Genomic DNA, 22,932 nt, shown 5'->3' with positions numbered 1-22,932 from the left:
CACTGCTTGTCCCATGAAATAAAGATTAAACTAAGGAAACGTAATTAAACGGAACGTGTGTTCCCTGTACATCATGCAGCTCTTACAATGTTACAAGGTCATGCATTGAAGATCAGCAACATTTATTTAAATGTCTCTCTTTCCTTCTTTCACAGCACTGCAGCGACAATACACATCACTGTCAGTCAGACATGAATATCGTGGGCGCTTGGAAAAGAGGATACACAGGGAAAAATGTTGTAGTCACCATTCTGGATGATGGCATTGAAAGAAATCACCCTGACTTGATGCAGAATTATGTAAGTTTTTGACACAGTACACGCAAGATTCTTTCCACAGGGAATTCTTGGTTTATTTTTAGAAGACTAGAGGTTGTAGAGCTCCCTTTAAGACATATAGTCTGAAATGCAGAATATTCTCATAGCGGGTAGATGTTTCTGAAAGATATTATGTAATTATTCTGAAAGTTTCACTTTTTATTTCAAGGTTTTGTCAGAGAATATCAATTATTAAAATGTTCAAATATTGATTAAACTATGGCAACTATTGTTTCATATGTAAATTTTGTTAAATATTTTAAGGGTCTTACGCTCCTTCAGAGTGGACCATACCATTAGAAAGAGTAATACTAGGGTTGAGTTATAGAGGCTGAACAATCACCACAGAAATCAACAGAATGCTCCATCAAACATTCTAACAGAGCCGCTGATAGACTCACATATTTAACACACGTAACAATTCTGCAAAAACTTTGGATAGGAACATGTCTCGCACTTGAATAGATCTGCCCCCTTCATCTTTTATGGTGATCCCTTAGATCAGTGAGGCCATACCTGAGAAATTTCCTACCCTGGCCTCAAAGGTCTCTTTGGGGTAGCATGACTGAGTTGGGGAAGCATGACTGATCATGTGCTAGTGGTGCTAGCTCACAATACCTGTGAAACAGGGCAAGAGAGGGCAAAACTTGGCCAGTGCCATCAATCCACCCCACCCGGAGGCCTGTTAATCAGCTAGAGCCTCTTGGCCAAACCTTGAGTGTTCTTACGTATAGTGGAGGCTTATGTGGTCCACTCAGGAAAGCCAGGAAGATATTGGAACAACAGACAGCTTAAACAAGGTAATGGCCAGACACATTAATTTCTAGGCATAGAAAAACTTTTCAGTGTCAGTTTTCTTAAACTGTACCTCATCCAGGACCTAGTAAACAAGATAACTTGGAAAATCAATAAATAGTTATTTCTGTAGCAAATAAAGGTAGTTATGAGCATATGTTTTGTAAATTTCCAGTCCTGCTGAAAATGTAATATATCCCGGCATACAACTGACATCCCCCTTCTTGAATGGCTGCCCAGTTAACAGGTATTTTAAAAGATGTGTACATTTACAACTGGTTCAGGAAGTAAGGAAGCAGAAAATGGAAAAAAGTTAAAAAAAATCCCGAAATGATTTGTAGGCTGAACTATGGTACTATATATATATATATATATATATATATATACAGTATATTTTCTAAATTGCTTAAACATACCTGTATAAGCAATTTTTTAAGTTCTGTTGAGTGAAGCTGGGTTTATTTTAGGTTACACATCCTCTTTAAGTAATGGGCTCAAAAAAAGAGCTCTTGACTAGCCAGCCATCAAAAAACTTGTCTCGGCAGTCTAGTGATTAAATCCTATGCAAATACTTTGTACACAGAATATTTAATTTTGGCAACACTTGCCATTAAAAACCTGTAATGTGAAACCATGAATTAATATACGAAGCATACTAACATATTATCCCCACCTGAGCCTACAATGAAATGATTCCCGGAAGCCATTGTAAATGCAGAATTCGGAGGAAGCGATCCAACTGTTGGCAGTTCTAAATGTGTCAGCTTATAGACCTTTCCTTCAAAAGGCACTCAGCTAAAAAGTTGCCTTGTAATTGAGAATTCTGCTTAAACATGAGTTAGATGATTTCATTGGAGTTATTATACATTTGGGGATACGGCAGGGAAGTGAATATTGTAAGCAGTTATGGGAAGGTTCTGGCAAGACTTACAAATGACCTATGTCAACTCTTTTAGTCCAAGATATTTTTACTGCCACAAATGTAGAATAACAATAATTGTATCATCATTTAGAAATTAATAGTTTATTTTTCAAGAATAAGCTTATATTAAAAAAAAAATAAAAAATTTTTTTTTGAGGCTTGAGTTACGTGTTTCACGCCCCAACATGTGTGATTTATACACAGCTGTAAAACCATGAGCACGCTCTGAAAAATGACATTCCTTTCTCTTTCAGGGCGCCTGAGTGATTTTGCAGCATTGTGATTAATGTCTGTAGAGATATCTGTTGATTGTGTACTAATTAATATTATGCTCTGCATTAAAGAGTTAGCCTCATAGAAAAATAAAGATTTTTTATTAGAGCATTAAATATATCTGATGCACTTATCAGTAAAATGACTGTCCTTGTGCACTGCATCTCTCCGCCACGCTGACCTCTTCCCCCTGTACCGCTTCTCTTCACACTATCCAATCAAAGCAGCAGCTATACACTAATTGGATCTTCACTAAAAAGGCATCCGATTTTACTACTTTTTTTATGTTTTATGGAGTGGATTGCTTTTAAATGTATAGAGGCCATAGTCCATAGACATACATGGCATTTATTATGAGTTTTCCTCTTAGTGATTGACTGATACAGAACGCCTGCTTACGTGGACATATATTTTGTGAAACCAAAATGTTTACCATAGAAATTAAATACTTTAAAGGTGATTTGTAACAAATATTACATTTTGCAGTTCTGTACACTAAGTAATGTAGTTGTGTTGACAGATTTAATATATGGCTTTATTGCCATGATGATACATTGTCTATATAAGCATAGCATGAAACATATATAATGTCTAATTCCTGATTTATTGAGCTATTATGGCTCTGTGTTTATACTTTGTAATTTTTCTGACCGTAGGATGCCCAGGCCAGCACAGACATTAACGGTAACGACTTTGACCCAATGCCACGGTATGATGCGAGCAACGAAAACAAGTGAGTAGCAGCTTTCTGCTTGGTGAATATACCACATTCAATGGGACTGGGTCCATAACCCCTGCAAGGAAAATATATTTCCTGCTGTATATGATGAGAGCATTTTTGCTATTTGAACAATATATTTGATTAACCATAATTTACTTATGTCTTATGTTTTCCCTGTACCAACAGAGATATGTCCCTGCCTGTGCAAAATACATGTGACTATGATATTAGATCTGAAAGGTCATTTTGGCCATTTCCCTTAGGACATCTTATTACACTGGAATTTGAGTTTGTGTACATACTGTGCATGTATATATATAAGTATAATGTGTGTATATATATATATATATATATATATATATATATATATACATACATATATATATATATATATATATATATATATATATATATATATATATACATACAGGTAAGAATGCATACTGTATCAAACAACACCAGTGTTCTTTTTAGTTGTACTTTTTTGTGCCTCTCAGACAATACATTCCAAATTCCTTTGAAATGTCAAACGTGATGCATTTGTCATCATGACTTATGTACACACCGCATATTCAATCTGTTTGATCATGAACCTTCTGTAAATATATGGAACCTTTCCCAGCAAAAAAAACAAAACAAAGAAAACAAAACAAATCAATCCATTTTTTGGAAATCTGGGGTCAGTGCAGTCCATAAAGGATTTGAAGCTTATAACTAAATGTTGGGAACTCTAAGCAATAAATGTAGCTGAAACCAAATTGATCCGTTTTGCAGTTCATTTCTCCCCACAGTGAACTGCCTTCTCCGAATACATATGATTTCATATTATAAAAGGGGAATTAAACTCTGCAGGAAAACTACCTCAGCAGGCAAAAAATGATTGACTAAATGGGAAAAAATAGTCTTTTACCATCAAATTAAAGTAACTTGGTCATGTCAATTTTTTATATTTTCTTTTTTGGTTCTCTGCTCCCTCGCTGCGCTCTACATTATTTAGAAATAGAATTTGATAACAGGTAAGAAGCATTCAGCCCATCTCGTCTGCACATTATTATTGCTGCTGTAAAGACTCAAACCTCAACAAGTACATGGTCTCGGGACAGCCATATGCCCATCCTATGCATGTATGAATATTCTCGCTACTTCTTATACTTGGAGGGTGTTCTGCTTACCTACGAGCCTCTTGGTGAATTAAAAGGTCAATATGTTACATTTATTCTTCTGACCCTCTAGGTTTAAATTTCCTGTCCTCTTGCCCTCACATTTCTCCTTCCCTTGAAAAAAGTACCTTCCCGTACTTTGTTAAATCCCTTTAAGTATTTAAATGTTTCTAATATGCCCTCTTTTGCACCTAACATGTCTAGACACTGGGGACCCCTTTAATTGCACTCCTGTGCAGGCAGATCCAATATTGATGGCTGACCAAGTTCAGCAAGTGAAGAAGACATCCAGGTGTGAAAAACACAGTGCCTCTCATGAAAGCCCATTCCAAAAGTATATTTTTCTAATGGCTACAAGCAGTTTGCATGCAGAAAAGCTAGGAATCCACTGGTAATGACAACATACTCATTTCATTTTCCATTCGTTTATTGGATGCTGATGCACAATGCACACTCTCTCAGAGAGATACTGAACCTCAGCAGGATTATGGCCCTTAGGGGCCGTGCTGTCACCACGAACTGGAGATGATATGCTAGCTATCCATGAGTTAAAGACACTGCGTTCGTCCTCTTAGCTGTGCAGGTTTTCTGGCACAGCCTCCCTGCTTATTTAAAGTTTAGTTGCACATTGAGTGTTGTGTTTGCGTGATGATGTGGGATATTATTGAACTGTTCCCAGAACATCTGGGCAGTAAAGCAGGTTGAAATTAGCTGAATGCCTAATATGACACTTGTCTCAGTTGTCTCCAGACTTCAATTAAATATCCTCTCCATAAATCACTGAGGTCAGCCCTAAGGTGAGAGAGGCAGGGGAAACCTACACATCAGCCGCAGGTTAAATGAGGTTATTTAACACAAACCCATGGCAAAAATGTGTTTAATAGCAGTGCAGGAGAGTATTTTAATAATATTTCAGTTGTTAGGAGATGCCTCTTGGGTTGACTGACATATGCACAGCTAGCAAGAAACTCTAATTTTCAGAAATAATAGAATTAAATAGGACTTGTTTGACTCTTGGGTGCCAGGGGCATGTTTGCATTACCTTGATTGCCATATAGGTACTCAAAAATGTAAAGTGGACCTGTCACCTTCTCCAGTGCTCACCTTACCAGGGAGATCCTCCTATCTTTAAATTACATCGTTATTTCTTCTCATTAGTCCAACCTTTTGATAGAGGATAATTTGTCCTGGCAGTTTAATTACAAGGTGATAAAGGGATGCTGGTTGGGTGAGCACAGGGCAGATGAATAAATAACATTTGCAACAAAGAGCACCAAGGGCACAAGGTGGGGATTTGTAAAGATACAATGGTCCATGATACCTGGCATAATTTACAGTGTAATACATCCTCTTTATGAACAGTTTTAAAGATATTTTAATAATATGGTTATCTTACAGTTGTCCATCCGTGTCATAACTTCAGTTATTATTATTTAGAAGCCTTTGGTTAACATTAGAAAACATTAAACCTCTATGGGCATACATTCTAATCCTGGGTGTGACAATAATTCCTTTAACTGTTATGCTATGTAGCTATCCAGCCAAAAGGTTACTCTTGTTTCCTACAACTTGGCAAAAGAAACCAAGCTCTCGTCAGTAGTACAGATACATTCTGGAATTCTGCTCCGCTCGTCAGCTGTGGATGAAGTCATCCTTGCTATGTAAGGCATTTAGCCTGAGTGCAGTGATGTATGTAAAGCTGACCACTACTAGTAATCCCTCATAGGTTATCATGACATGGTCAGCCAGCTCTTTCTTCTAAATTACTGGATCTTATTATTTCATATGGAAGGCAGATTTTTGCTTGGAATGGGCTCCATCAGATTTTACTGGTGTTTTTTCGCCTTCCCAATCGCAGAATGTTAAGCTTTGTGGAAGCAGAGTAAATGTCTGCTATCTATTGTGAGGTATAGCAGTATAAAAGACTGTTGCACTGATTTTAAATCATGTACACTCATTCATGCACTTGAAAAACTTTTTGCTTATGACTCATTGATGGGAATGTGCATTGACCACCTACAGAAGTGCTCACTGAGTTGGATCACCCCATGTCTTAATTCATTTAACACTTTGTGTTTTCTCTTTTTCTTTTCAAAGCCAAGCACCAAAAAAGCAGAAATTAGCTGAACTATCGTCATTTTATTCTGTAGATTTATTCACTAGAATCTAGAACAGAATAGAGAAGAATATTTACACCTCCCATATAGAGCCTCTTATAGAGGATGAATGTGCTACAATAGGTGCTGTCTGTCTGTGCCACTGATAAATGTTCTCTGTTGGAACTTGAGATTAGGCTACAGTAAATCAAAGCGTGTTTGCATCAAATGTACATAACAAGCACTAGTCAGGGGAGAATGCCAATTGGCTAGTTTTACCTTTCTTTCTTTTTTTTTTTATAAATGAACATTACTGGTGATATGGTACTCATCCTACCAATATTACCCACTTTAACCATAGACATGCTGCAGTGTTGATAAAGCTAATTGGGTTCTACATTCTGAGACATCTGCTAACCTTGTCACTTACGTGTGAATGTGACAATTCTTTGCATTCAAAAATGTGCAGAGAACAAAAAACCCTGCCTTTAATCTATAGCCAAAACTCCAAGGATAAAAGACTTGGCCCAGATTCTATGCACATCCATTTGATATGCATCTTTCTACATTTTTCATTTAACTTGGTTTTTCCAAAATTCAATTTGACACTCTTGTTTTATGTCTGTTTCTCTGACATAAACAGGAATTCTAATGAGCCGTATCTATGTGTCTGTTGTACATATGATATTACTCAACAGGTTGTTTTTTTCCCAGTTATAGCAATATAATAACATAATTCCCCTCAGTACAGCTTAATAGTAGTTTTTGGAGGTGCTTTCTAAGCACTGAGAAACACCGTTCTCTAGTAAAAAAAAAAGCTTCATAGAATAACATATTTTCTTCACTGTTAAGAAAACCTCTCCAACCTTAAACTGGTAAGTAAATTTCCCTCTGCACGATTGTTTCTTTTGAATTTACTGAATTGCATTGGCATGCAGTACGACTTTTCATGACTTAATAAGTCAGAATCCAACCTCATGCTGCTAAAAAAGATGGAAATTAAATTATACATTTACATTTGTTTTATTAGTTTCTATATGTCCACAGAGCTTTATTTAACTGGATGCTAGTGGATTTAGTTTTGTACAATTTAATGTTGTGTATTGAGTATTCTTCATCCAAAAATAATATATCATATACATGCATGATACATAGTCCATCAGCCAAAGCATGATACATAGTTCATCAGCAGCTGATACCTGGTAGTGTGAGAGGCTACTTATAAAAAATGAAAGAATAAAAACAACAATTAAAAAATGCCTTCACCTGTTTTCAAATCAAAAACATTTCAGTCCATGCAGTAAAAAATACAGAACTAATTTTGTAGACGGTCTCTATAATGTCTCTACCTCAATGATTGAGTGACATGGTCAAAATTCTAGGAGGTGGCACCTCTTCTTTCATCTTACCCTCTGCATGGTCAAAAATATGCATTAGAAGAAGAGAAGCCACTTCATGTTCACATATTTCTCGTTCACATAACCACAACAGGATTGTGCAAGAAAAGAATGACTCAAGCACTATGATATTTATGTGAGAGAGAACTATGGCATTAAATAAGTACACATCTCTTGTCTGTTCATGTACATCTGTTCCATGTCAATGAACGAATAAAGAAAAGAAGACTGTTGCTATACTGTTATTATATTCACTATCTAGAAGAATGTAAACCAGTGGTCCTCCCAAGGTGACCATACTCCCCTGAAGGTAATAGTTATACTGTCTGCTTTAGCACCAACAAAACTATTCATGTTTTTGCCCCATATGGCCTGTGCAAGCATGCAACTATATGTTGTTTTTCTTCTTGCAGCAAAATAAAAATAGCTAATATTTTAACAAGATACCCAAAATGCATTACCAGAGGCTCGGATTTGTTCATTTCAAACGAATTGTCAGGAACATTGTTGTGTTGAAACCTTTTTAGCTGCCCTCTTGAGATGAAAACAGATCAGTTATAGGTTAAAGCTAATATGAGGTGAGTTTGATCTCAAGGCAGCAGGACCAAATTTAGATCTGTTTGTAGTTTTCCTGTCCAGGAGATTACAGTGGTGGAAGGACATCGAGCATCATAATGATGACAGACTCCATACTCAACTGCTGTAAGAAATGTTCTGTCACTTGCTTCAGTATTACGCTGCATTAGTTGAACATCGATGTGATTAGCGTCATGCAAGAGACTTCAGCCAGTATGAATAGTCAGTCCTTATAATGGTTTTAGTCACTATAGTCGGAGCCAGTAGGAGAGTTTCGACTTCACTATGCATAAGAAACGGATGTCCCTGGCATTCCTCCTCAAGAAGGGCCAAGTTGGCCAAGCATACTTCAATCAGTGAAGTATCTTCTACAAGAAATATCACTGATTTATATATATGTTTAAAAATATTTGCAAAAGATCATATAATTAGACCTTGTGTATGAGATATATATATTGGCAGCGATATCTGTAGAAAATTACCGTATTATTTAATAATTATTATTAAATTAGGATGTGCTGATCATACCAATTGCAATTATGTAAAATGCGGATGTCTAAAAAAGAACCAATACATTTTCTTTCAGTTTGCATTGTTTCGTACCGACAGGTTACACAACACCTGTGATGTATTTATAAATGATAAATCTTCACTTGGTCAATAATTCATTTATCTTGGACATCAGGGTCTGAAAAGGCTCTGTAGTGACAAATTGAAGTGAATTAGAATGGACTGTTACTGACACAAAGAGCAATGGATTTGAAGCTCACCAGTTCCCTGACTTCTCACAATGTAATTGTAATTGTGGTGAGAGCTGTTGAAGTCCTGCACAAGATCAAAGAGTAAAACATGCTTCAGGCTCATAGCTAAAGTATCAATTTAGAAAGAAGGACCAAGTTGTTCAAAACGCCATATAATCAAAAAAATTACTATAATTCCTGTAATGGCTGTGTCTAATCAATTTGATCCATTCTTTTCTTTGTTTGAATTATGGGTGCTGGTTATTAATACCACTTTTTATAAAGAGCCATCTAGGATGTAATAGACACATGCTTTGTGGCAGGCATTTCACTAAATGCTCCATAGGCAACAATGCCTTCCACGAGATTTGTCCCTGAAATTGGTGTCCATGTATGGGCACTTTGCCCATCTTCCCAGGGTGCCAATAGGTTCTGTTCAAATAGATAGACCTCATGGTGGTGTCCAAAATCATATTTGTCTTAAAACCTCATTGTAGTAGCCAAAACAAGGTACATTGAATGTGGAAAATACATCATAGATACATCATGGGACTTATTGTCATACGCTGGCCTTCCAAGACTAATATATAAGGGAAACACTTTTGTGCAGTGTAACCCCATGATTATCTGTCAATTAGCTGATTAGGACGTTAGTTATTTTCCTCTTCTTGAGATGGTTCTATCTATATGCACTGGGGTGTATTTCATCCTCTCTTTATCTTCTCGTGTGGCAGTTATCTCAACTTCTTTGGATCCTCTACCGATTACATATTATTCATACCTTACATGCTTCTGAGCTGTCATTATTGTGTTTTCTCCTCCAGTGTCCTTGTTTATCCTTTTTCATCCTGGTTTGTGTACAATTTCCCTCTAGCCTGGAGCGAATTTCATGTTATCTGTGCTTTGTACTTTAATGTGGTTCATATTATATGTTTCAATTCCTGTCATTTCTTTATTATTTATAAATTTATTAAGCTGATTTATCTCATAGGCACTTTTTTTCTGCTTGATGTTATCTTCTTGTTTTCATTTCCTCACGTATTTTCATGTTATCTGATTGTCCATGCCTGCCATTTCTCAGTTTTTCGCACTTTTTTAGTGCTATGTTGGCTGCACTCGTTTGACTGCTTATTTTCCTTATCTGTAGTTCACTTTATTAAGCTGTTTCCATGTTGGCTGTGTTCTGTTTCTCATCTGTTCTTATGTTGTGTGAACATAATTATTGCCAAACTTTTTTTCTTGTTACTTCTCCTTAACTCTGCTCATGTAAACAGTAGCTGCTTAGTTCCCGGCACTTACACATGAACTGAACGTAATATACTAGTCAGACTAGTAGACTCAATCATCTCAGCTCTACCCAAGGAGTCCTCTCCTTCTCTTTCCCTTAGTCACCAGTTTGCTATGGAGTGTGATTTTAAATAATTTTACTGACTCTGTTGTAACAGTGCTACTGAATCTGCTTTATATAAATAAATGTAATTTAATATTTATTATACAGTGTCCTACAGCAGAATGTCTAGTATTGTGGTTTATAAAGGGTTTTTCTGCAGTAGCCAAATCCTGGTGTCTACCTATGCAGCTACAGCCATGTTCTGGTGACGGCACCTACATATGCTTGTAGCTTGCGATCGAATACTCTTCTATCATTTATATCTTGTTAGTCCTTCGGGACTCAAGTGCTCAGGTGTTGCAGTTCATACTCATCCTGCTAAGGCAGTGGTCATCCATGGTACTCGTGTTAAGGTTGAAACATGTTTTTTTTTTTATTCAGAGGGTTATAAAAGTCGTATTTAATAAAAAGCGGTAAATTAAAAAAAATCAAACAGTCATGAATTCTTACTTCGCAAATCCGCTTAAAACTGCGCCTTTAAAGTACATTACGGTAAAGCGGAAACTTACATTGGTCATGTGCTGTTTCATATTAGCTTTTTTTTCTTAAATTAATAAGAAAAAAAACACATTTGAGGAGTGCTGAGAAGTTACTTTACCTACTGATTCAGCAGTCATCTTATTATAAGTTGCATCATTTAATAAAGGCATTACGCTTTGAAACACTGGCAGCCGATGTCATTAAGAGCAAGCGTAGGATTTCCTAATTCTCCCAAAAATGTGTTTTTTCAGGTAGAAGCATGACCATCAAGTTTCTCTTAATAATGCAGCGTTTTTTTGTGTAACCAAGGTTTCCTGCAGTCTTTCAGGCCACTTCATCATCCTGACAGTAACACAAAGGACCAATGCACAACCTTTTAGCCCTGTGTCTCTTTAGACTGTAATTTAAAAAGGCCTGGGAACTTGTTCCTCTCCATTATAAACAATGAAAGAACCTTAGCACACGCTCTCTGATCCAGAGTTTCTCAGGCAAAAGCATTTTATGTTGTATAAACATGTTTTCCCTGGAGGTTTGACCACCTTATAGTAACTTTTTTTTTTTTTTTTACTCCTTTAAATATCCACTACCTTAAATTAGCAATCATCCACAGAGAAGGATTCTCAGTTTCGATCACTTGGCAGACGCTCACATCTTTGTAACAATATATTTAATTGGAACCTCATTGTCCTGCCAAATGAAGACAATTTGGACATTTATTTGTTTTGTCTTATTATGCTTTTAGATGAACTAAGGTTCCAAATCGATAAAACGGTAACATTTTAACGAGGAAAATTGTGAACAGATCTTTGCCAAATACTTTGTTACAGTCATATACACTAACTAAAAGAATGTAGTAATGTACTTTACTATATATATATATATATATATATATATATATATATATATATATATATATATATACATATATATATATATATATATATATATATATATATATATATATATATATATATATATATATATATATAATGAAACCTACATAAACGAAAAACGGATCTGCATGAGTATTTCTTCTGCTATGGTATCTTTCCCAAATTTTAAAGTGATGATGCAGTTGTTGTATGTACTTCCATGCATATAATAACTGAGCATTATCTTTAAATAAACATTTTTCCCAGTTCAAATGGATGGAACGATGTACCAGATTTGCCTTCCGTGCGTATGTACTGTTTCCCCAGCTCCTTGGCTTGCACAGTATACTCACCACTAACCAGCTCCAGTGGTGGCTCGCACAAGAGTTCCAGGGGGTCTAATGAGACACCTGTACAAATGCGCTTAAAGTGCCCCTATTGATTTGAAGAAGACAAAGTTGTTGTTTGGTGCCAACAATATTGCTTATTTGCTTGTTATGTATACGACTGAGTGTATACAAATACAGGATAATCAAACTGCTTTTATCTACTCTACACTACAATACCTGCATCCTAATTGAACAGCAGTACCTGCGTGTCAGAAAATCATAGACGTCACAACAGTTTTAAAGCACGCTTTCATATCTGATGTGATTGAAGCACCTTTTGAAGCAGAATAATCTTATTCTGGAAATCATGGTGAGCTCAGTGAAAGGTGGTGTTTTAAGCAGCTTTGTCTCGTAACAAACCAAGACAACCTGAGGTTTTTATTTACAACTTATTTAAAAAAAAGTACTAGCTACCCTATAATAGTCCTTAACCCAAATACATCATGAAATCATTCACTAATTGGATGGTAAATATTGCATTTAAATGAAAACTCATGCTATTGCCCCAAACATCGCAAGGACACCCTCCACGGTCCATGTCAAATATTAAATGACAATGCGTAGTCTCTGTGCTTTCTGTTATGTGAATTGTAAATGTGTAATCACAAGGTCCTCTCTAAGACCCGGTGGAATCAATGTTTTGCCTTTCTTTAGTGATTTAACACTACGGGCCTTGTCATACCTTCCATAGTCGATCCCCAAAGGCCAGTGTTTGCAAATAGTGGTAGATACCAAATAGAAGAGTCCCCCAAAAATGGTCTATTCACATACTGCACATCAGGGTGTATTTACAGGTTAATCCCTGTTATTCGCCTTATTGTACTTATTCTTGTTTTCAGTTGAGATTTCCAAAGTTTATATGTACCGTACGTTATTATCATTACAACTATTCATCACCGGGCCTCAAAACTTGTACCTCAAAGACCAGAGTTTTGTACCTGTGCGCATAATATATTGTTTTGTTGTTTATCAGTTGTAAGAGATTGCTCTACTTTTGATTGTTGTCCAAGTCCTATATGGGGCAGTTTAGCACTACCCCCAATTCAAATGCATTGACTCTACCCCCATAAATAAATATATAAATATAAACATGAGAAAATAGATATTTAAAAAAATCAACACAGGTCACGACAGCAGTTGCGCTGACCCGATAGATTAACAGGATTAAAAAATAAAGAAACATGGGGAAAATGCCCATGGCTTTAGCAGTTTACTACATATAGATGCCAAACATAGACGTGTCAAACGTGTGGACACAGGGTCAGCATTTATACATTGACCCCTTAGTAAGACTAAATGATCAATGGGATTCATGATTGCAATGAACACGCAACCTGGCAAAGTTCCTGGACGCTTCTGCACCACGACCGAGAAGCCTGTGGTGGTCAAGGAGATGCACCTCGGTGCTTGATGTGCCGTCATCATAGTTCTTAAGGACCAGGGTCTTTTTTAAAGATGACATTGTTAAATCTGAGTTTCTCAGTATCAATCTTTGTACATGTGTTTTTTTAGGACTGGGTGATTGTGAATTTAAATAATTCAAAAAGCATGTTAAACAGTAGGTCGCTAGAAGAAAAACTAGCAATGTTTTGTAATATCAAGAACATTTTGTTGCATGTTTTGCATTTATTTTAACCTGATATAAAATATACACCTATACATTGGCTGAAATTGTGAAAAAAAAACAACTAATTTTTGTTAAATGAAATTCATTTAATATAGTACATACCAAACAGTGGTTATTTTCTTGCTACACTTTATGTAAACGCATTGATGGCTTCAAGCAGTTAGTGATTCCACGGTGGAGTAAACATGATATGGCAGAAGAACGGTGTAGTCACACTGGAATTAAGCAGTTTAGTGATATTCCCAATAGACTGTGGGCTGACAGCAATGTACTGGCTCCTTTCCAAATATCTCTAAGGGCCTATGACATTTAAGAACAACAATCTTCTCAAAATGTCACGGCTCCAGCAGAGTTAAACGCTGCTGGAATCTTGAGTGGAGCCGAGAAGTCAGTTACCTTTTTAATAATAGAGTTTTATTGCTAGACATTTTGTGTTAAGGTCCACCAGCCTAAAAAATATCATAAGGTCAGAGTATCGCAGATCCGTCATAAGTGCTAAGCGCAGGAACTTGCACTATGTATTTAGGGTCCCGAAAAACAAATGTACTTTTGCAGTTATTTTATATGTTTTGCTTTATACTTTGTACTTTATAAACCGATGTTATAAAGTATAAAATAACTCCAAAAAGTACATTAGTTTGGATGCGTAAATGTACCAAATAACCCAAAAGTGCTTTTGTACTGGCACCTTATATGCTTGTTGGAAAGCTGATGGCACAGGGGTGAAGAGAAATAAATGATCATTGTGCCTAGGCATCTGTTTTTAAAATCTCTCAAGAATCAGCTGTGATATATTTATAACCATTGCTCTTTTTCCTTTTTTTTGTTGTGTTCTATCACTAAAGTGCAATCACAAGCGGAAATACAAAATAATCGGTTATTTTAACAAATGTAAGATTATTTCCTCTCTGGAGCATAATCATCGTAATGTTTGATGATTTTCCAGATGTAGTCTTGTCATCTTGTAAGTGTGGACACCCTAGTAGGCGGAAGGGTTAGTACAGGATGACCTGAGAGAAATTGATTTATTAATACATATGTCATATAATAGTGGATTATTTTATTACGAACTACTCCTTATTCTTGCATTTTCTTCATTCGGTAGTGAGTAAATAACGAGTAGTGTTTCCTCGTTTCATATTTCACAGACACGGAACTCGATGTGCTGGAGAAGTTGCGGCCACGGCAAACAACTCCCACTGTACAGTAGGAATTGCGTTCAATGCCAGAATTGGAGGTACGTGGTGTCACCTGGAACAGCACTTCAGTTCTTTCCCATAGAAAAATGGTATTGGATTTGCCTTTGTAATTTGCCCATCAGGTTAAAGGTGGATTTTATTTAATCTGCTCACTAGAAAGTTAGAAAGAACATGAAGATAAAGGCTGTTTTATGTTGCCGGGCAATCATCATTTAATATGGCATTTCAGGGATTGGTTGCTAAACTGTGTGATAACGTATGAGATAAAGTCCATTAATTTAGGTCAACTATTCTCTCACAGATTGGTGTCGATCTTAAACCACAGATCAATGTCATGCCCAGTCTGACACAGACCTATGACTAAAATTTGATCAATATATTTTCCAAGCCTAATACTATAATTCACAGTCTTTGACCATTTCTATTTTAATTCAGATTAATATTTGGAGCAGGTACCTTTTCTGTATGTTTTCCTACAGTTATATAGCAAAAAGGACACACGTAAGGAAAAATATACTGATTAGATACCTGTGTGGGTCTCCTGGATCTTTGATTAAAAAGAGGAAAAAGAAGGGAAACATCTTTTTTAATGAGATTTCTCAGTCTTCCATGTTCCTTTTTTTATTCAATGAGAGTTCATTACATGTCCTCACTGAACTGTATTTCTGATATAAATAACAGTGGGTGCGTTAATCCATAGTATCTTGCAGAGAGAAACTTCACAGCTCATGTAGTTCAACATCAGTGTGTTCCTGACATCCCGTGCAGCTGCAACTTTCATAGTTAAGCCTTAAGCCCACCTCAACAGGGCAGGGTTTTAATGATTTTCTCAAAGAAGCATCAGGAACAAGCATCAGCTCAGTTGTTTTGACAGCTCCACCTGTGCTCATGTGAAGTTAATCTTAAAATGTTTCACGTCTGTGTGTGTGGAACAGGAACTGGAAGACTTTTTTGCTACCAGATGCCTTGAAAAAAAGACAATTTCATTATTGATTTCTAAACAGTCACCAATGGTATGATGGAAATGACTTCAGAGAAATCTAGATCCTCCAATATACATTTCTAACTTGTACAATATATTTATTTTTTTTTAGATCTGTCGAACATGCTCACCCTAGGATTTCATAGAATGAATTTAGCTGTATAAAAATGTCTTATGGGACGTGTGTGTTATATTAGGTGACCTTTGTGGTTTTAGGTGTGCGCATGCTGGATGGAGATGTAACGGACATGGTGGAAGCTAAGTCTCTCAGCCTGAACCCACAACATGTTCACATCTACAGTGCCAGCTGGGGTCCAGACGACGATGGCAAAACAGTAGATGGACCAGCATCACTGGCTCGTGAGGCCTTTGAGAATGGCATAAGAACAGTAAGTACACGTAAAAGTGACACCCGGGTCTGTCTTTTGTATGTTTTAATCCAAGCTCTAAAAGGATTAAACGATACGGCATTTGGCCATATAATTAATTTGCTATCCCAGTCTTTTTATTTTTAGTTTCAACTGGGGTGCTCCTTTATTTATCTCGTTTAACCACTGAGCTGAAAACGTATTTCTCAAAGTTTAACTGGAATGCTGTGGGTTGCCAATTCACCAGATCATTTAATAATATTATGTGATTGACTTTATACATTTTATATATTTTTTTTTATGAATAGCTTAATTTTTTCGCCGTAATCCAATGTATGCAGGTTTATACCATGGAATAGGCCATCTTGACTTTCTGTTCTCTGGACCTGCATGGATGTTGTTTGTTAAGTTACTGTCCTTCTTTAGTGAAAACAAAAACATATTTCCCTTACTCTTAAACCAGTGATCTCAGATTTCACTCGTTATCGTTTTGTGTTGCTATTTATTTATAAGAAGTCAGCTTATCCATTGAAGTTGTTTCTAAAGTAGCTTCAAAAGGGGCTGGGATTGTTTCTAAAAGAAAAGACTACATCAGATTCCTATATGAAACACTGATGATCAAGGTTCTACCTATACATGAAAAACCACTAGAAAATCGTGTTATATGAAAGTGTCTACTGCTTTCTTTATGGATTTGGTAGACCATGGTAGGTGTTGGCATTTCCTTCTCATGTTAACTCACATGTCACAAGAGCAAGTTCCCTATGCTCTGATTCACTTACTCCCTTTCAGATCCAATATGAAGACAAATGACATTAAAATCCATCCCAGTATACTCTCCACCATATTGTGCTGCTAAGATCCTGCCTTTATGCATGCCATGTGAAATGTCTGAAGGTTCCTGATGTAAACTAGCCATCTTGAGATCTGTTTTAAAATAGTACCTGAAAGAAATACTGTTTTCCATATTACATCTATAGATAGTACTTTTGTACATCATTATACTAGTCTTTAGACTTTCTGCCACATGCTATTAGCACATGCTTAGTTCATACACAATATTAGTTTCAAAACCATGAAAGCTCTAGGCAATAGTGCATTTTTAACAGTGTACCTAATGACATTTAACATATGTCCTGACTTGTATACATTAATTATTTTTATAACATACAATGAACACGTAACACATTTACTGTAATATAGTGTACAGATAGCTCTCTTTGGTTGAACCGATGGTAGCTAGCACGCTGCCCCATACAATAATAATATCATTCAGCTCCATTAATTTATACAAAGGTGTGATCCATCATGTTCACTGGAGCTTTGGTGGGAATTTCTTTAATGTCCCAGTTTAATTTGTGATTGCCGGTCTATGTGGAGTAAAGATGCACACATAATCAGTCTTGCATGAAGTTACCCTGAAACTCTCACGCGAATGTGTGATGTTTGGTTTAAAAGTTAGAGACCATTTTGCTTGCCTGACCAAGATTCAAGGGAAGTTACCTGAACTTTTTCTTCCACGTAATGAGAAAAATAGCTTAATGTTATTAAAGGTAACCAACTTAATGCTTGGTCAATGGACCAAGCTGTGGAGGAAAAATGCACAGTTTAGTTTAGCTGTGGTCAATAACAAGCCTTGTAGAAGATCATTGATGCCAACGGAGGCTTTAGTGAAGGCCTGTTTCTCTTGACCGCCACCAAGCAAAATTTAGTCGACAGTAGAAAATATATGAGTTAATAAATGTTTGTGAACCCGTTGGTTAGTGGATAAACCCCCAAAAATATAAAAGATAATTATGACCCTTTAACCTTATACAAAAGATCTCAGAATTATATTATTAATTTCTGCCATGGCTTTATTAAATTCAAGCATATCTAGGCATCCAATCTCATTGTAAAGCGCAAATTATTATGGAACTGGGAACTAGCAGGAATTATTTGCAATAATAAAACATTTAATGTTTGTAATAATAAACAACTATTTTTTTGTGAGACATCTCTCTTAAAACAAGTAGGAAATTAACCAAAAAAGCTTTTATTCTGAGGCTCAGAAGTATAAGGAATATTAAGAGCTACATTCAATATAGCAAGTCCTAATAAAATCTAAACAATGCACAGAATATGTCTTGTAGCTGAAGCATATAAAAAAGGGAAACTGCATATATTTTTTTGACGCACTGCACCTCTGTTATAGTTGAGGTAGGTTTTACCAAGTACTCTTACCATATTTTACAGGACAAATAACAATAAATATGCTTTTATATTATGGGCTAGTTAAGCCTACAGGTTTCATATAATGTAATAAGCAAGTGTTTGCTTTTGCTTTGCTTTCATGGCCTAAAATAGGAACCAGAAAGGTCCTCGTTATTTCAGCAGTCTAATTTTCTTTAGGTTATCACCTTGGTTATCCAATATTATGAAACCTAAAAACAAGGACTACCTGATCCGTTATAACAGAACCACTCAGGTCTTTTTCTATGGTGTCGGCTTTGAGTTATAATATCAAAACTAATACACATGTTAAAAGCCCTTATTTGAAATTGCAAATAAGGTACATATTCACGCTAACACCTAAAGAAATGGGCTTGACTGCCTTTTTAACTACAAGGTATTTTTTACTGGAGGTACAAAGTTTATTCCTAATAGGTAACATGTTTGTACAGGCTGGCACAGCAGCAACAGATCTATTTATTCTAAACACGTTCTGCTAATCTTTAACAAGCACACGTCGTGCATCTATGTCAAGAACAGGGAAAGCACATAAACATTTTTTATGTTTATGTATCACGAATATGTCACAAAAACGTCACCAGCATGCGTTTTGTTCTTTTACACCGTATCCACTCAGAGTTTTATGTTGATAGCTTTTACAGTTTGCAAGAGATCTGGTCTTCCTGCCCCGACCAGCAGAGCAGTTATATTCTTAACCAACATGCAGCAGCCCGTCATGTCTTGTCTTGTTTGTCCGTTATCTGTAGGACATTTAGGACGAAACAGCAGCATTTACTGCATTTCATTCTTGTCTCTGATAAATGTCATGCATTTAAGTACATTTAATACACGTAACATGTAATTGTATGTAGTATTGCAAATTATATCTTAGTTAACTTTTTTGTTGTAAGTTTACTATTTATATGGAATAAGAAGTATAGGGAAGGATTTGCAATTATAATCTGGCAGGTAAAAGGTGGTCAACAGTAGAATGCCCCAGTTTTAATCACACAGGTGGACTAACTGGAGTCTGTGGAGGAAAGTTGAATCGTACAAGCAGAACATCCTTATCATTTTCATAAAGAATCAGCTCATCGTGCTGTTAGAGCAGGGAAAGTCACCCAAAATATCCAACAATGTTGGACAACATGACAACAAAGGTAATCACCAGGTCAGCAGATAAAGAACGTTAATGGGAGCAAAAAGAAATAAGACCTTGCTGACTTTTAGTACACCTAAAAATGTGTACAAACCCACATTATGGCGATACCGTAGGACCAGACTTAGTTTCTTTCTCCCCTCTTGTTAAGTTACTGATTATAGTTTCTTGGTTTAGCCAGCCTTGCAATGGGGGAAAACAATAATTGGGCAGCTGTGGCAATAACTACATAATACACTGAAATGCCCATTTCGATAAGCCCTGTTGTTATTACAGTTTTTTAGTTATTATCGATGTTTCCTATGCTGTGTTGCATTGAAATAATACATTGAAGCTCCAATAATAAATCCAGAATAAATCTAGGCTTTGTTTGCCCATCGTTCTCCTGTACCACATTACATGAATCTAGCCCGTTTTCATTAGACTGCCTTATTAAAAATTTGTACACTTGCAATTTTCTTTATTATTTGAGTCACTCGTTGACATTTTTATACCGATGTAACAGCCTGCACAAAATTCTATTGAACAGTAATAAAAACAATTATTTTCTTATCTCCTAAAATTAGGGCATTAAGATCTAACTAATTTAAATGTGCATGTGTTTGTTCATCTTCTTGGACCTATAATAAAATTGAGATATTTTATTACTCTGTAAAATCTGAACTTTATTACGCTTTCATACTTTGTGCGGAACGGTAGTTCGCAATATGTTGGCACATTAAAAAAGCAGAGGATCTGCGTAAATAGAGAAACAGAGCAACAGCTGTGCTAAAATGTACCCTGGGGCATCTTACCTGCCTCACGTGTACAAACAAGTTTTAACTTCAGACGTAGGGCTTCATGTTTACGCTGAATATCCATAGCAGATTAAAGGCGTAGTATATTTAAAATGTCTTTAGATGTCCCGCGCTAAGAACAAAAGCCGGTATGTCTTCATGTAATAATACGGCTCAGGGCACCGCAGGATTTTTTTGTTTGGAAGATTGGGTACCTGCGTTCAATGCCTAGGGGCGCATGTGTTTAGCGGCGTGCTCGCTTGTGATCAGTATAGAGAGGTACAATAGCACCTTCTGGGGGTTTGTCCTGGATATGGGTGCACTTTTGCTTTGCTTGATACCTCTTGGTCAGAGACCAAGTTGCGTTGTATCATATTGTGATGTAATTTAGCAAATATAATTTCAGGCATTGGCTGATAGATATAGTTAGTGGCTGCCACATTTTGCCATTAATGTGCAGAAATGTGCAAAACTGTGGGACAGCCTTTCTAAACCACCCTAAAATATACCGGGGGGGAAAGATTGTAATCTGTGTTTGTATGGTTTTTTTTTTTACGTGGCATTATAATAACACAGTAACATATAGTAAAATAAGCTTTGACAGGCTGTGTAATTAACTTGATTTATAGATTTTTTTTATGACCATTAGGTGATTTTGCTATAAAAAGAATAAAGTAAACCATACTGTGTTTAAATCAATGTGATGTCTGCTTTATCTAAACATCTGTGTTATTCATAACACACTGACACATCACTACTGGTTTTTTTTTGGTTTTTTTTAGGGGAGAAGAGGATTCGGTTCTGTTTTTGTTTGGGCATCTGGTAATGGTGGCCGAAGCCGGGATCATTGCTCCTGCGATGGCTACACCAACAGCATCTATACCATTTCTATCAGCAGCACCACTGAGAGTGGCAAGAAACCCTGGTATCTGGAAGAATGCGCATCAACTCTGGCGACAACGTACAGCAGTGGGGAATCCTACGACCGGAAAGTGGTGTGTGTTTCACTTTGAAAATTTGGTTAAATAAAAAGAAAATGAAATAATGTAAAATAGTACATAATATCTCAAGATCTTGATGGTTTTGGGACCGTTACTAGAATCATGTGGTTGGCACAGTTAGCAATAGGATAATTGTTATAGACTATTAAAAGTTTAATATTTGAAAAGTCTGGGGGCAGTTTTAAAAAAAAGCCCTCATTGATGAAACGTATTGATGCTTGTTAATAGAAGAATGGATGGGTTAGATTTATTGTATGTAAAGTGTTTTATAGGACTGCTACAGTGGAGGATAATGAATGGTCCAGAACAGGGCATTGGCTATGAAATAAAAAGCACACAATCTTTTAAGATACAATCAGCTATTCACTGAAAAGCAAAGTAACTGAAGAGTAACTCATTTGGTTACTAACATTTGTTGGCTGAACTCTTGAGTTCTCTGATTTTGTACCCCACAGTTATCAGGTTGGGCTTTTCTGTGGTGTGGGCAGTCAGGTTGACCGCTCTGTTCGGTTTGTTTAAAGTCTGAACAGTTCTGGCTCAACACCCCTTTTTCCCTGAAGTTAATTTGCTTTTGTGGAGCCTTTTTTATTCGCAGCTGACCAACTCAAAAGCAAAACTGTGAATACCTGAGTTCCTGTGGTTTCCATTACAACTAGAGTTAGAAGCAGCGATTGTTCAATTGACCTGAAATGTAGTCAGGTTGTCGTCATTAAAAAAAACTCAGTACAGTTTGTGACAGTAACTTGGCTTGATTCTCAGCTTCGGTTAACTTGGCCTTATCACTAAAAGATCTTAAATAAATTGTATAGCGCTATTCTGTCATAGAGGATGATTATTATATCTTTTTATGTATATAGCTATCACAATGTACGCAGCACTTCTTACAGTACACATATTTAAGGGGTATGACAGACTAAGACAAACCGGTACATTAGGTAAAGAGGGCCCAGCAAGCTTACTCTCTAGAGGGAATGGGCTATAGAGAAACATGAGGTATGGAGATATAGTGCTGAAGATGGACATGGGGATTTCATTAGTGCCAGGTAAGTTTTAGCTGCAAAGATCGTACTCTTCTTTGAAGAAGTTGGTTTTATTCTTGAATATTGAGAGGGAGAGGTTATGGGACGTGAATTCCATTGGTATGAGGAAGCACCGGTAAAGTCTTGTAGGTGGGAAAACGAGGAGATGATAAGTGAAGAGAAAAGCCTTAGCCCACGGCTAAGAGAAATATATTTCCTATATGAAAGGGTTGTTTCAGTGCTGTGTTATGAACAGTATGGCCCTAAAATCAAGTGAAGCCAATGAGGTCTGTTAAGTCGGAGTCCTGTTACTTGTTAAATTGGTTTGTTTGGTTATGTTTGTTTATTGTTTGGACCTTTTTTTAATCACTTGAATTGGAACAAGCTATATGTAACTACGTATCACCTAAGCGTACAGTGATTCTGTTGCTGTTTAGCAAGCTATGTGATATAGCCCATCTG

General features: G+C 36.4%; 1 protein-coding gene across 2 annotated transcripts in view; it reads left to right on the top strand.

Moving 5' to 3' along the window:
• PCSK5 (proprotein convertase subtilisin/kexin type 5) overlaps positions 1-22,932 on the top strand; it is a 157,876-nt gene that overhangs the window by 46,734 nt on the left and 88,210 nt on the right. For both annotated transcript variants that reach the window (XM_089485066.1, XM_089485067.1), the window contains exons 4-8: positions 156-299; positions 2,964-3,040; positions 14,904-14,992; positions 16,153-16,325; positions 21,233-21,445. In XM_089485066.1, coding sequence (XP_089341192.1) covers positions 156-299; positions 2,964-3,040; positions 14,904-14,992; positions 16,153-16,325; positions 21,233-21,445 — 696 coding nt within the window. The remainder of the gene's footprint in view (positions 1-155; positions 300-2,963; positions 3,041-14,903; positions 14,993-16,152; positions 16,326-21,232; positions 21,446-22,932) is intronic.

This window comes from Sceloporus occidentalis, unplaced genomic scaffold, assembly GCF_023333645.1.
Source record: "Sceloporus occidentalis isolate IW3139 unplaced genomic scaffold, rSceOcc1.0.p SCAF_24, whole genome shotgun sequence".
Lineage (NCBI taxonomy): Eukaryota > Metazoa > Chordata > Lepidosauria > Squamata > Phrynosomatidae > Sceloporus > Sceloporus occidentalis.
The sequence above is the reverse complement of the archived record's forward strand: the minus strand, read 5'-3'. Positions and strand labels throughout refer to the sequence as shown.